At 43.7% G+C, this 12,895-nt stretch overlaps 1 protein-coding gene across 1 annotated transcript in view; it reads right to left on the bottom strand.

Moving 5' to 3' along the window:
• Window positions 1-12,895, bottom strand: part of RERE (arginine-glutamic acid dipeptide repeats) — a 303,344-nt gene that overhangs the window by 45,085 nt on the left and 245,364 nt on the right. The window contains 1 exon segment of the mRNA XM_027564998.1: window positions 11,869-11,949. Within this exon segment, the coding sequence (XP_027420799.1) occupies window positions 11,869-11,949 (81 nt within the window).

Below are 12,895 nucleotides of genomic sequence, written 5' to 3'. Positions count from 1 at the left end.
ACTCTACTCAAGTTTACTGTGGGTGTTAAAATGGCCTTGCTGATGGTTGGTCTTAGTATGCACTAATGTATCAGGTCATCTTAACACCTTCTCATTGTGGGAAATGAGAGCCAGGGTAAAGATGCTAACCTCAAGATGTGTATAACTCAACAGACTAAACAAAGCCTGCAATGTGGCTTTCTGTTACGCTAGGAAGTGTGCCCTGAAATAAGCACAGGTACCTGCCTCCAGGCAAGAGGGAGGGGCCAGGTGAGGAAGGGGTGGGGCCCAGGGAAGGGGGGGCCCCCCGCGGGGGAAAGGGCGGCTGGGCAAAGACAGGGCACCGCCTTAGCTCCCTAAGCTGAGTACCCAAGGTATGGGGTGGACCCAACTTGCAGTCTGGAGCCCTGACCCATCTGAGAGCCCTCTGTGAGGGAGGGTCAACCTCCAGGAGGTAAAGCGATCCTGATTCCTGCTCAATAAAAGGAAGGCGTTACAAATGATCAGTTCAGTTCAGGCGCAGTCGCGGCCGACTCTTTGCGACCCCATGAATCGCAGCACGCCAGGCCTCCCTGTCCATCACCAACTCCTGGAGTTCACCCAGACTCACGTCCATCGAGTCAGTGATGCAATCCAGCCATCTCATCCTCTGTCATCCCGTTCTCCTCCTGCCCCCAATCCCCCCCAGCATCAGAGTCTTTTCCAATGAGTCAACTCTGCATGAGGTGGCCAAAGTACTGGAGTTTCAGCTTTAGCATCATTCCTTCCAAAGAAATCCCAGGGCTGATCTCCTTCAGAATGGACTGGTTGGATCTCCTTGCAGTCCAAAACCACCGTAATCTGCATTTAAAGGGTCCACTGTCACTGGGCTCTCAGGAGCAGTGAAGTGCAGTCTTTGGGAATGCTGCAGAGAGACTTGGTATTTGGAAAATTCCTCAGCAAGGATACTTCAAGGACTTCCTCTGGCAAGACATTTCAAACAAGTTTTTCAATATTTAAAACACCTAACCCTCAAACAGCTTCCAGCCCTCCAGGCACATCTTCCAGGAGGCATGCTCTTCCTGTGGCACCACGCATGGTCCACAGCATGCAGGCTAGCACTGGGGTTCACACTGACATGCACTATGGTGGGAGCGACCACCAGGACGGAGCAGAAACCCTGCCCTCATCTCCTCCTGACACCCAGGAAGCTGGCGGAACAGGATGATTAACTGTGTGAGGAGTAAACCACAAACTGTATACATTCTCACTACCTAGACATCGGAAGTCACCGATTTCTAGAAAAATGTGGTAACAATGTTAGGTATTTATAGACACAGCATTTGGGAAATCAGTGATTAGAACAGAACACAGTACAAGAGAAAACAGTATGCTTTGGTCCGAGTCTAAAAGACAAACAGACTGGACAAGGGTGCATTCTCTTCAATTTCAAATTTGTGCACTTTAATATGAATACAAGATGGCTGTTCAAGAATCACTCTGTCCTTTAACTGGATCATTCTGTCTAAACATCTGGTAGACATCATATGGTCAGAGAAACATAGACTTCTCCTGAGTCACCTGACAGGCTTAGACCAAAAATAGGGCTTCAAGTTTTGATAAGTAAATTTCAGTCCAGAGGACAGAGCAAATGTAGAAATTTATTTTAAAAGTTTTGGGAATTCCCTGGCAGTCCAGTGGTTAGGACAGAGCCTGGGTTCACTCCCTGGTCAAGGAACTAAGATCCCTGGTCAAGGAACTGTAAACCTTACAGTGTAGCCAAAAAAAAGTTATGTTTTGCTTTTTATCCCATATTTTCCAGAATGTCTGCAGTTCACTTGCTGCCGGTTTTACTCTGCTGCTGGTGTAGTTACAGATTCACAGGACTGATTTCCTTTTGAATTCAGTTATCACACAAGTTCCATATTTTCCCTCCAAAACTTAAACACCTCTCTCAACAACTCAAGGCTACAAACCTCTGACCTGGCTCAATGTACCTCATTAACACATTCCCCAAACAGAGCATTTGTGGGAAAATGAACTGAGTTCTGATGTTAGGAGGCATGTGCCTAAATCAAGAATCACCAAATCCCAGAGGCAAGGGACCTACACTGCTTCCAGCCCTCGAAAATAATCAAACACACCAAAGTCACCATTTCTTGCCAAACTCAAGAAAAATCCAAACTCTTGCACTTGGGAACAAAAGAGACAATAGCTGCAGCTGAAAATACATAACCAAACATCACAGGAAAAACTTCAACTTAATACTGTTCAAAACATCCCCAGTGGTGTTTCACTCATACGGCAAAGACACAGGATAAAAATTCCAGACTGTTTTCAAGATAATAAAATAGCATATGATGGTGACTCACTAACTGACTAAAAGGAAGAAAAAAATAAATAAATCCACAAACAGTCACAAGAACCTTGCAAAGCTGCAAAGATCTGGCAACACTGAACCTCCTCCACCTCACTTGGCTCTCACCTCCAGTACACACACACACACACACACACACACACACGCACAGACACACATGCACAAATACACACAGGCACACACTCTATGTTTTGAAGCCAAGCTGCAATTGGCTAATGGCTTACTCTACTGCTTAAGACAATATTTTATTCTTGACTCGCTCAATAAACCTGCTGAGAAAAATAAACAATGGGTTTCAATCTTATAAATAATCTAGAAAACAGAACTGCTGTGCAAATAGTAGAGGTGATTTACTGCCTGTGATAAACAGAACAGGAAGTCCAATGTGCACAGTGAACCCTGAGCCACAGGCTTACTATCCTGGGACAGAGTTAATAAGGATTCCTGTCCCTTACATGGTGGAAGGCCTGGGATGTCCAGGGTTCACCCGGTCTTTAAAAGAGCATCTAAGCAGATCATGAAAACCAACACAAAGAGCAAAAGATGAGGAGGACTTTTCCTTTAATACATTGAGGGCTTTTAAGCTTTGAAGACATAGGTACACACACAATGCATTTCTATCCCAACATTCACATATGTGTGAAATACCCACACACACTTCATCTTGAATAAATATTAAATCAGGGCCTGTTACAGGGCACTGAAGGTGAATAAAGAGGTATTAAAATGAGATCCCTGCCCAGAAGGCCTTACATTCTATATAAATATACAGATGCATGTATATGTGCAGAAGAGAAATGCATCAGAGAAAAAAGGAGCAGAGTCTACAGGCCAAAATTAAAACAGAAGAAATGAGCATTTTTAAAGGACAGAAAGACATAATTTCGCTGAGAGAAGTTGGGCTCTTCGGGTAACGGCCGCCAGCCCACAGAGAAAGAGGCCCATGTGGGTTTTGCAGACGTGAACCCCAGGCAGAACCCCACAACCAAGCTCAGGATCCTGGCGGTGACAGCAGCCCCAGAACCTTCCAGGAAAGAACACAAAGCCTCCAACCTCTTCACTAGGCTGTGAATTGCAGTAGGGCAAGCATCCGTTCATGCATCCCAGATATCCCACAGCACACAGGTCTTGGGTACCAAGGTTCCCCAAAAACCTTCTCTCCAAACACTCTTAATCTTGCCAACTTGTGAGGGTAGTTCAGTCTCCTCACAGGCCAAATCCTGGGAATTACAGTGCCACCATATAGAGGATTCAGAAGGATTTGAACAGAAGAATCATATTTCCAAAGTGGAAAAATAACAAAGGTCATTAAAATGGAAACTTAAAAATTAAACATCTCCAAAAGAAAACAGAGCTTAATGGAATCTTAGTGTCCCAAGCAAGTCTCTCGTGCTTGCCTTTACTATTTCCATAATACAATTGGCTTTCAAATTACACACAACAGAAAACGTTTTTCAAGGGCGAGGTATCCTGCCCACCACTGGTGAGCAGCTGTGAATGAGACCAAGGTGAAGGCTTTGCATCACATTTCAAAACAACACAATTAATTTTTACTCTATTTTCCTGAGTATTACTCATTGGCATAATTTCAGGTAAGATTAAAATGAATCAAAAAACCCAATTATTTAAGAATTATGATTGCTGATAATTTTAAAACTTATTTTTAATGTCACTTTTTAACAGACAAGATTTATTTTTTAAAAAGCATCAGCAAACTGGATTTTCAAAGTTAGGATGGGGTCACGTTTTATTCAGGCTTAAAAAAAAATCCACTTAAAATATAAAACATGAGCTCCAAGGAGATAAACACACTGACTATAATCACAACTTTAAAGTCTTCTTAAAGACCATTTCAAACCTTCCATTTGCTTTACTAGATAATAAATAAATGAGTCTATTTAGGCCTTAAAAGTCACAAATGTTTTCATCTTTAAAGGTCACCAGGTAACCAAAATCCACCAAATCATAAGAAATATATGTCAGCAAATGCCAACAGCAAATGAACAACTGATGCTTACAAGCAACACTGTGTTCAATTACATCAGAAGTCCATGGTGTTTTTCATTTGAGTGCAGTTTCTACAAGCGATAGATCCCATGAAATTGAAGCACTCTCATGCCATTCCCACCAGTCCTAATAGTTCCAAAGACCAGGCTAAGATGTTTACACTGGGAACAGCAAATATCCAAGGCCCTTGGTTTAAAGTCATATAATTCTCTGGGAGTTTTGATATAATCTGTTTAACATGATGCCACATAAAACCGATTCCAAAAAAACTAAAAATAATTACTCTAAAAATAAGTAAATAAAAATTTAAAACTCGTCTAATTTTCATAGACCTCCCTTCCCCTACAACATCAACAGCAAAAGTTTCTTACAAGCAAATTTCACTCACACAAGGGCATCAGCCACTCTCCCTCAGATTTCCCTAGTCAAAACTGCCCAGACCAGTATCCATATAGTCTAGACTCTCAACGAATAGGCTCTGCTCCATTTTAATGGGAACAACTATAGGATCGAAGTACTTGCTGCCATGTTGCAATGCCTGTTTGTATGGGAGATCACTTCTGCCTTGAACGGAAAATCCCAACTATGTGTGTCTACCCCAGGACAACTTATTAAGGGAAAGAAAGGTATGGCACATGTCAGTCCTCACACCCACTTCCTGCCAACCTTTCAAAACATTTATGTTTCTCCTTCATATATTGGGGTTCCAGCGAAAGAAACACCTAAAAACACTGTAGTATTAAACATGCAAACATCATATTAATAGGCAATGGTCATCCTTTCAAACAAAAAGGTTTCTATTTGAAACAAGTAGGGGTTACTCTGCCTAACTCACTATGGCTGCATGTCAAAAGATAAAGGAGACAACAGTGTTTATATGAAACATGGCATCAAGACTTCCCTGAAGGTCCACTGGTTAGGAATCAGTGCTTTCACTGCTGTGGGCTGGGTTGGATCCCTGCTCAGGGAACTAAAATCCCACAGGCAGCAAGATGCAGCCCCCCAACCAAATAAAGAAATAGAGGAAATATGGCATGAGTTACAATTGTGTTTCTAGAGGAAAAAATTGGAAGATGGGAAGAGGGAAGCTATATCAGGAAATAATATTACTGATAATGAAAATAAGCCCAGATACTTTTCATTTTTAAAATTAGTTTGTTTGGTTGCACCAGGTCTTAGGTGAGGCAGGCTGGATCTTTAGTTGTGGTATGTGAACTCTTAGTTGTGCAAGTGAGAGATCTAGGTCCCTGACCACGGTTCAAACTCCGGCCCCCAGCACTGGGAGTCTTAGCCACTGGACCACCCAGGAAGTTCCCAAATACCTTGAAATACTTTACAATCCTTTGAAAAGGGAAATCAAGCTCTACTTAACAGTGAAATAATCTAGTTTTAACAGAATGAAAAGAACATTATTTTAAGAATGAATCTAACAGATAGGATTGAGATTCTGCAGGGCCTCATCACTGCAAACAGCAGGGCTTCCTGAACTTTACTTCGCATTCGAATCACCTGGGGCGCTCATTACAATGCAGATTCTGCTTCAATAGAAAGGGACAGGAGGCTGTGAGGCTGCAATTTTAACAAGCTCCAGGTGATGAGGACAACACTGGTCTGAGGACCACACTGAGAGCAGCAAGCATACACAGCATTTGCAGTCAGAGATCTCTGGCTTACAACCAAGTATGTTATGCGGCTATAACACATTTGTGTCCTCAACAGTATCAACCGATTCAGGAAGTCCACACTTTGTTATATAACATTAGATTAAGCATTAATGAGGCTAGAAAATTGTTTATCTAAGGTTATAACCTGAAGTTAAATAAAACTTCATGCTGAACGCTCGTATTTAAATACTACAGTCAGTTTTAACCTCTTAGTATTAACAGAATCCCAATTACTCCATCTTATAGCCCTTTCTCAAAAGTCGTTCTTCTTTGCTGAGGGAATGTGCTCTATGCAAAAGATACTTTGCCTGAAGAATGGAACAACTTAACGTTCAGAAGTTAAGCACACACACAGTAGAATTCATTCTCAGAAATACGGCTGAGAAAGATGGTTGATTTTTCATATTATTTCTCAAATTAAAATTTTAAATCTCCAATACTTTTCATCCTCTCACCCAAGGTTAAAAAAATTCAAAGCATCAAAACCAGCTGGCCCTTTAGTCCCCTTCAAAAAAAAAAATCAGCAAAAACAAACAAACAAAAAAAAACAAACCCAGTAAGTTTTCAATAGAGAAAGTCCAGATAAAAGTCTTCCATGTTTACAAACCATTTTTGGCTCCCCACTTTCTGTCCTACTACTACACTGAATTAGCAAGAACCTTCCTCTCTGGTCTCCACCTTCTTGGTACTGCTGCTAGAGAATGCTCAGCTCCCATGCTCTCACCTCTTTTCTCAGAATCCTTCGGTGGGTCCCCAGATTTCACTCTTTGGGAAAAGTGCAAGTTTCCCCTCGCTTCACCTCCAAGCCATAATTCTGGCTCACGTGCCATGGCATCAGCTCATGCAGCATTCTCCTCAACAGCACTCATGGACTTGCTGCGCACGTTTTGCAATTTCCTGTCTCCATGCCTTTGCTCATGATATTTCCTACAGCTGCAAAGTCGCTTTTCCTCCATCCTCCCAACCTCGGCCTGTATCCTTCCTTCAAAGCTCAGTTCAAATACCACATCCTCCAATTAGCCTCCCAGAAACCCCCAGCCCCCATGGTCCCTGCGGGGCCTGGCCCTCCACCAGGGCCCTGAGCACAAACTGCCAACCATGCACATGGCTCACCTTTCCTGCTGCAGTGCAGGCTCTTTGCTTCTCTTCACAGACATCTCACCACCACCATGCTCAGTGGTATACAAAACTTTCTAAAATTGAACTACACAGAATGTTTAGCTAGCTTTGAAAATGGAAAGTGGATGAAAATGAATTTCTGGTATAGTAAATTTTAATGTACCAGTGACTGGGTTGACAAACAACACGAACTTCATCTCTGTTGGGTGAGGTACTCAAAAATAAAACTCAAGAGATGAGAAAGACAGTCAAGAGCATGTACTTGTTCCCTTCTCTGTCCAGAGGCCAATAATCCTCTGGGGTCACCTCTTCTCTCTACCAAGTCAGGGTGGATCAAACTGTCTTCTCAGTAAAGTCGGCTGCAGCAGAGACAGGTCACTAAGTTAGCGCTCCCTCCCTGTCTAGATGCAATGCTGGCTGAACCTGTCCACTCCAACAGCAGGTAGAGCTTTACACAAAGGCCAGCCAGGACTCCAGGGACAAGCACCCATATGTCAGACACATAAAGTCCTGGGTTCAAACAAAGGGATGTGCTCAGCATGAAAGAAGATACATGTATATGTCACTGTCACCTGGGTAATCATCTCATGATTTTGAAGAAAACTACAATGTGTAAAAAATCAAACAAAAAATTATTTTGGGACCACCTAATATTTTGTATTATATACAACATGGATTCCTCTCCTAGTAATTAAGATTCAACTCTATTAGGTCTCAACAAGAGACCTTGGTCTTCAGTCATTACATTAGCATCAAAGGTCATGTGATTCATCAATCCAACGATGACACGGCAGTGCTTAAAGAAGAAAAGAGGCCTCGTTACCCATCCATTTCTCAGAAGCTCAGCAGTGGGGCACTTGCTGTGATTTACACAAATGTACTCATACCCTAGACTCTGATGTTGTTTAGACCAAACAGTATGTTGAGAGAGAAGAGGCATACAGCCAAGGGGAAACTGAGATGCTCAGCAAAAATTCCTTACCATATTTTACTACTTATATACATTCCATAAACACAGTGAGGGAGGCAAACAGTTCTAGAGAAAGCAAGAACTGGAAGAAAGAAGCTACAGGATATTTGCATGACTGTGATGCTAAACTACTGCAATTATTCTCCTGCGAACCATGAGGTTAACATGTAACACCCACTCAACTAAGCCTCTATAAACAGTTGGTTTTCCACAATCACAGCCACTATTCCCACTTCAGTGGGCAGCAGTGTTCAGAGAAAAGCCAGATTTAGCTCCTGAGTAATCAACACCAGAAACCAAAAGAGCTGGGGAAGCTGATCATGACCACCAGCAAGCTCTGAATGCGTGATGACACCGAATGGCCTGGTGGGGATGAAACGCTCCTCAACGAAGCTCCAAGATGGAGGACTTACACCCTTTTAACCAGGTTGTGCCATCCACACACTGGTTTTCAATTAAAGCGCTTTTCTATAAGACAGATGAATGAAAAACAGATAACTTCATTTTATATAGGTTCAATATGTTTACAAGAAAGATTCTGATGCTGGGAGGGATTGGGGGCAGGAGGAGAAGGGGACGACAGAGGATGAGATGGCTGGATGGCATCACTGACTCGATGGACGTGAGTCTCAGTGAACTCCAGGAGCTGGTGATGGACAGGGAGGCCTGGTGTGCTGCGATTCATGGGGTCGCAAAGAGTCGGACACGACTGAGCGACTGATCTGATCTGATCTGATGTTTACAAGAAGAAAACAAGTCTGTACTTTTCATAGTATTCAGCTACTTAATTGGGGGTAGACAGGAAGAACAATTGTTTTCAAATGTTTTCATGCACCCTTTATAGACGTTATCTCATGTAAATTCTCCAAACAATTCTAGGGGCAGAAGCATCAGCCCATTTTACAGACACAGACAATCAAGGATAGAGAGGCTGAGTAATCTGCATAAGACCCTGTGCCAGGTTAAGGGGCAGATGACTGGTCTCTGGCACAGCAACAGCCAAAGATGTGCAAACATTTTATAGAGATTAGAATGCCTGTAAAATTCTCATGCAAAGACACATCATTTTAGAAAAAAATAATTCCCAGGCCTGGTCAGGATTTGACCTCACAGGATTTGAACCTTCCAATGAACAACTCAAAGCAGACTGCTCAGTTAAAAGAGATCATCAAGTACTATAGTTACCAGTAAGGCCAAGAATAGAACACAGGGCTGCTGACCCTGCGCCCATGCCCAATCAGGCGTGTTCTTTTGGATGCTGACACCCTTCTGAAGTTTCCAGTCAGTTGAGAATAGCAAAGAAATGAGTTAATAATTCTGGTAAATAGAACAGAATATGGAAAGTATCTAGATTAGCAAGATTCGCTACACACACATACACACACCTTTTTAAAAGGAATGACCATATGAAGATTTCTACCTGAACCAAGAACACATATCTGAAAATTTTCTCTTCTACTGCAGCAAAAATGAAAAAATAACCTTTGCCCTCCCCTCCCTATGTGTTGTGAATGATTAGCTGACTAGTGTGGCCATGTTGATAACTAAGGAAAATACAAGATATGTGCCTCTTGCAGCTGACTAGAATACTTAGATTTATCCTACTACCAACCTCTAATTGCATGCAAAAGCCAGCAGGACACTAGGAATGGTTTGCCAGTGTCAGCCCTAATCCATTATCCAGTCCTGCAAATGACTCTCCCATGATGGTGCCCAGAGACAGAGGCTGGAAACAGGAAGACTGCTGGGTGCCAGAGGAGGTGGGAGGTAAGGAGCCACGTGGCTGGGAAACAGGGGTGGCAGAGAAGTGATGGGGAAGGGTCTCAGGAAAGAGGCACCTGGAGAAGACCAGAAAACCTGCTAAGAAGGTAGCTGTTCTCACAACTCTGAGTCAGACATCACCAGTAAGAAGAAGGGCCAACCAAAAGCAGGAGGGAACACAGATCAGAAGACCCTTCCCTAGGTTAAAGGTCATGCAGCTCCCTTTCCTCAAGGGAGATAAAATGCAAATTGTTTGGCATTTCCAAATGTTAGACACTAGCTTTTAGACTCAATGCTTAATCTTGCTATTAAGTTTATTTTTTGAGAGAAATAAAATAATTGTCAAGGGATAATGTATCAAATTTTTCATGATTTGAAACTTTTTTCGCAGAGCACAAGGAGAGAGAAAACTCAGGCTGAAAGGTCATAATCTGGGCCTTCACATCAGCTCAGATCGATCTCCTCAATGATCTCTTATTTTCATTCCAATCTGGCCAAACCAAAATTCCTGTACTTGGGTAAAGTCTTTTTAGTTTTTACTTCAAATAACTGAAATGCTCAGAAAACATAAAAGTATTTCATTCATAGATCCACATTAAATACCTTTTTCCAATCTGTTCTGGAAAAAGTAAAATGTAAGTTGATTATATAGATTCATCTCGTATTTTATTGTCCATAAACAGCTTTTTTCCACTATCCTCAAAATGACCTATCTCAGCATATTCAGATGTATAATAAATATTGAAAGTTTCATCTAATTCTGATTGATGAATGCAAACCACAAACGAATATACATGAGGCTATACCTGAAATCTCAGAACCTTCTTCCCTATTATGAGCTGTTCATAAGGTGTTGTACAGAAACCATGTCCAGAAACATTTTGTTTAAAAAAAAAAAAGTGAAAAGAATGAAAATTGAATAAGAGGAAATCAATAAACAATACTCAACTAGGAAACCAAAATCCAAACTGCCCCACAGCTTTTGGCATGGATGTTGCTCCCAGAACAGTCTCTTCCTTCCACTCCCAAAAGCAGCGGGTGGGGCTGGAGGGTTTGGGGAAAGCAGCAGCTCAAAGCCTAAATATTCACCTCCCATCCCTAGGTCCTGAAGTCACTTCTAGGGCCCATAGACACTGATGAGGCTGGTCCTACTCCACTTCCAGTCTCCCCTACTCCTTGGCCTAGCCAAGGGTTCCCCAACTCTCCTCCAATACCACCTGTAGGAAATTACAGGTACAGCCAGGTAAGACTGAACGAATCTCCTACTGGCATTCTTTTTTTAAATTTTAAAATTTATTTATTTATTTTAATTGGAGTGGTATTCTCTTCACGTAACTTCACTCCCAAGATTTCTCAGCAAACCCACTTCCCCCCAAATTTAGCAAGAGCCGTCATCAGATCTGACTCTCAGCTTTGTGAAGTACCAAAGGAATTTTTTAAAGCCTCATTTCAAGCAATTTATAGGACCCTTGATATCTCTCCAATAAAAAGTACACACTTAAAAAAAGTACAAACTTTTAGGGCTTGAAAATTAGTTAAAACTACTCTTCAAAACACACCAACGTTAACTAAATAAAAGTCCCATGAGAATTTAAAGTATACTGAGCTACAAACCTCTTAGCTCTATTATTTGTTGATGACTTTTGATAATAACCAAATCCAAACTCGTGATAAATGGTATTTTCTATTTCAGCCACTGTATTTAAAATTAGATGTTAACTTCCCAACACCCCAGGCTCCCCTCCCCCACCAACCCTCTAATGCCAGAGATCCTTCGGTTCTGAAATCCACTTTCTTGGGGGGTGGGGTGAGGGTAAGCATAATCTGTCACTTTACTATCTAGAATCGTGAGCGAAAACCGAAAGTGAAGTAAATTGAATAGGATCCTAGAGACCGCCTGAGTCCAAGCACAACACAGGGTTAAAGGAAACCATTTCATAAGATCAAGTGCGGAGAAGCAGCAAGAGCGAAGAGGAAAAAAATCAAGTTACATAAAGTCCAATTGTACTCACTGTTTCCTTATTGGGAAGCAGCTCCTTTCTAATTCTGAAGAAGTTCTTGCCGTACTGCCTAAGCCCCTTAACGAAGCGTTTCTGTGATAAAAAAGAAACAACAAATGGGATGTAAAAACCAAAAACAAAACAGGATGTCAGCAAAGCAATCTGCAATCAGCAGAACAACAACCGCAAAGAAGTCTGAGCGGGAATGTTGACTGCGCTGGGGGAATATTTCGGCGGCACAGCTGGGACCCCCTGCCCCGCAGGCCCCCGACAGCCTCCATCCGGTCCCCGGTCCCGCACACCAGACAGGTCTAGGAGGACATCCTGTGTCTGAGGCCAAAGGCGATCTATGCCCTGGGTGCCTCCAGTCTCCGCAGCGGTCCGCGGAGGTATAAACAACGGAGGTATAAATACGCTCCGGGTTTCTTAATCAAGCAGCACAAGTGGTCTCCACCTGAGAACGAAGCTTCCCAGACTGTCGAGCAGAAAAGGGAAACACAACCAAACCTGGAGACTTTCCTCCAGAAGGGCACTCTAGAGGGTTAAAAGGCCTTTCGTTAATCCCAGGAATTCACCAGCGCGGCGGAAGACCACCGGGGCCCGGACCCCGGACCCCGCCGACCTGCCCAGCCGTCTTGGGCACTAGAAACCGAGCCACCAGAACCCCTGCCCCCTCCCGGCCCCCCTACCCCTCATTTCCTCAGCGGTCCGGGACTTTCACTTTGCCCCATTCCTCCCGAGCAGCCCCTCCCCGCCGCAGTCGGGCCCTGCCGGCTCCCCGGCCCCCACCTCTGGCGAGAAGCCGGGTCCCGCGCCCCGACGCCGGCAGCCACAGGTACTGGGGCCGCGGCCGGCTGCGCTCCGGGTCCCGGCGGCGAGAGGCCGCGCCTGTCACTCGGCTCGTGCTCCACAAAGCGCAGGGCGGAGGCGGCCGGGCGGCTCGGCGTGTGACCGCGGCGGGGCCGCGCGGCGCGGGGCGCGGGGGGCGCGGGGCTGAGGCCGCCGCCGCCGCCGCCGGGGGAGGAGGCCGGAGCGGCGC

The sequence above is a fragment of the Bos indicus x Bos taurus genome, chromosome 16 (genome assembly GCF_003369695.1).
Source record: "Bos indicus x Bos taurus breed Angus x Brahman F1 hybrid chromosome 16, Bos_hybrid_MaternalHap_v2.0, whole genome shotgun sequence".
In the NCBI taxonomy this organism is placed as follows: Eukaryota; Metazoa; Chordata; class Mammalia; order Artiodactyla; family Bovidae; genus Bos; species Bos indicus x Bos taurus.
This window is presented reverse-complemented; position numbering and strand designations above follow the sequence as displayed.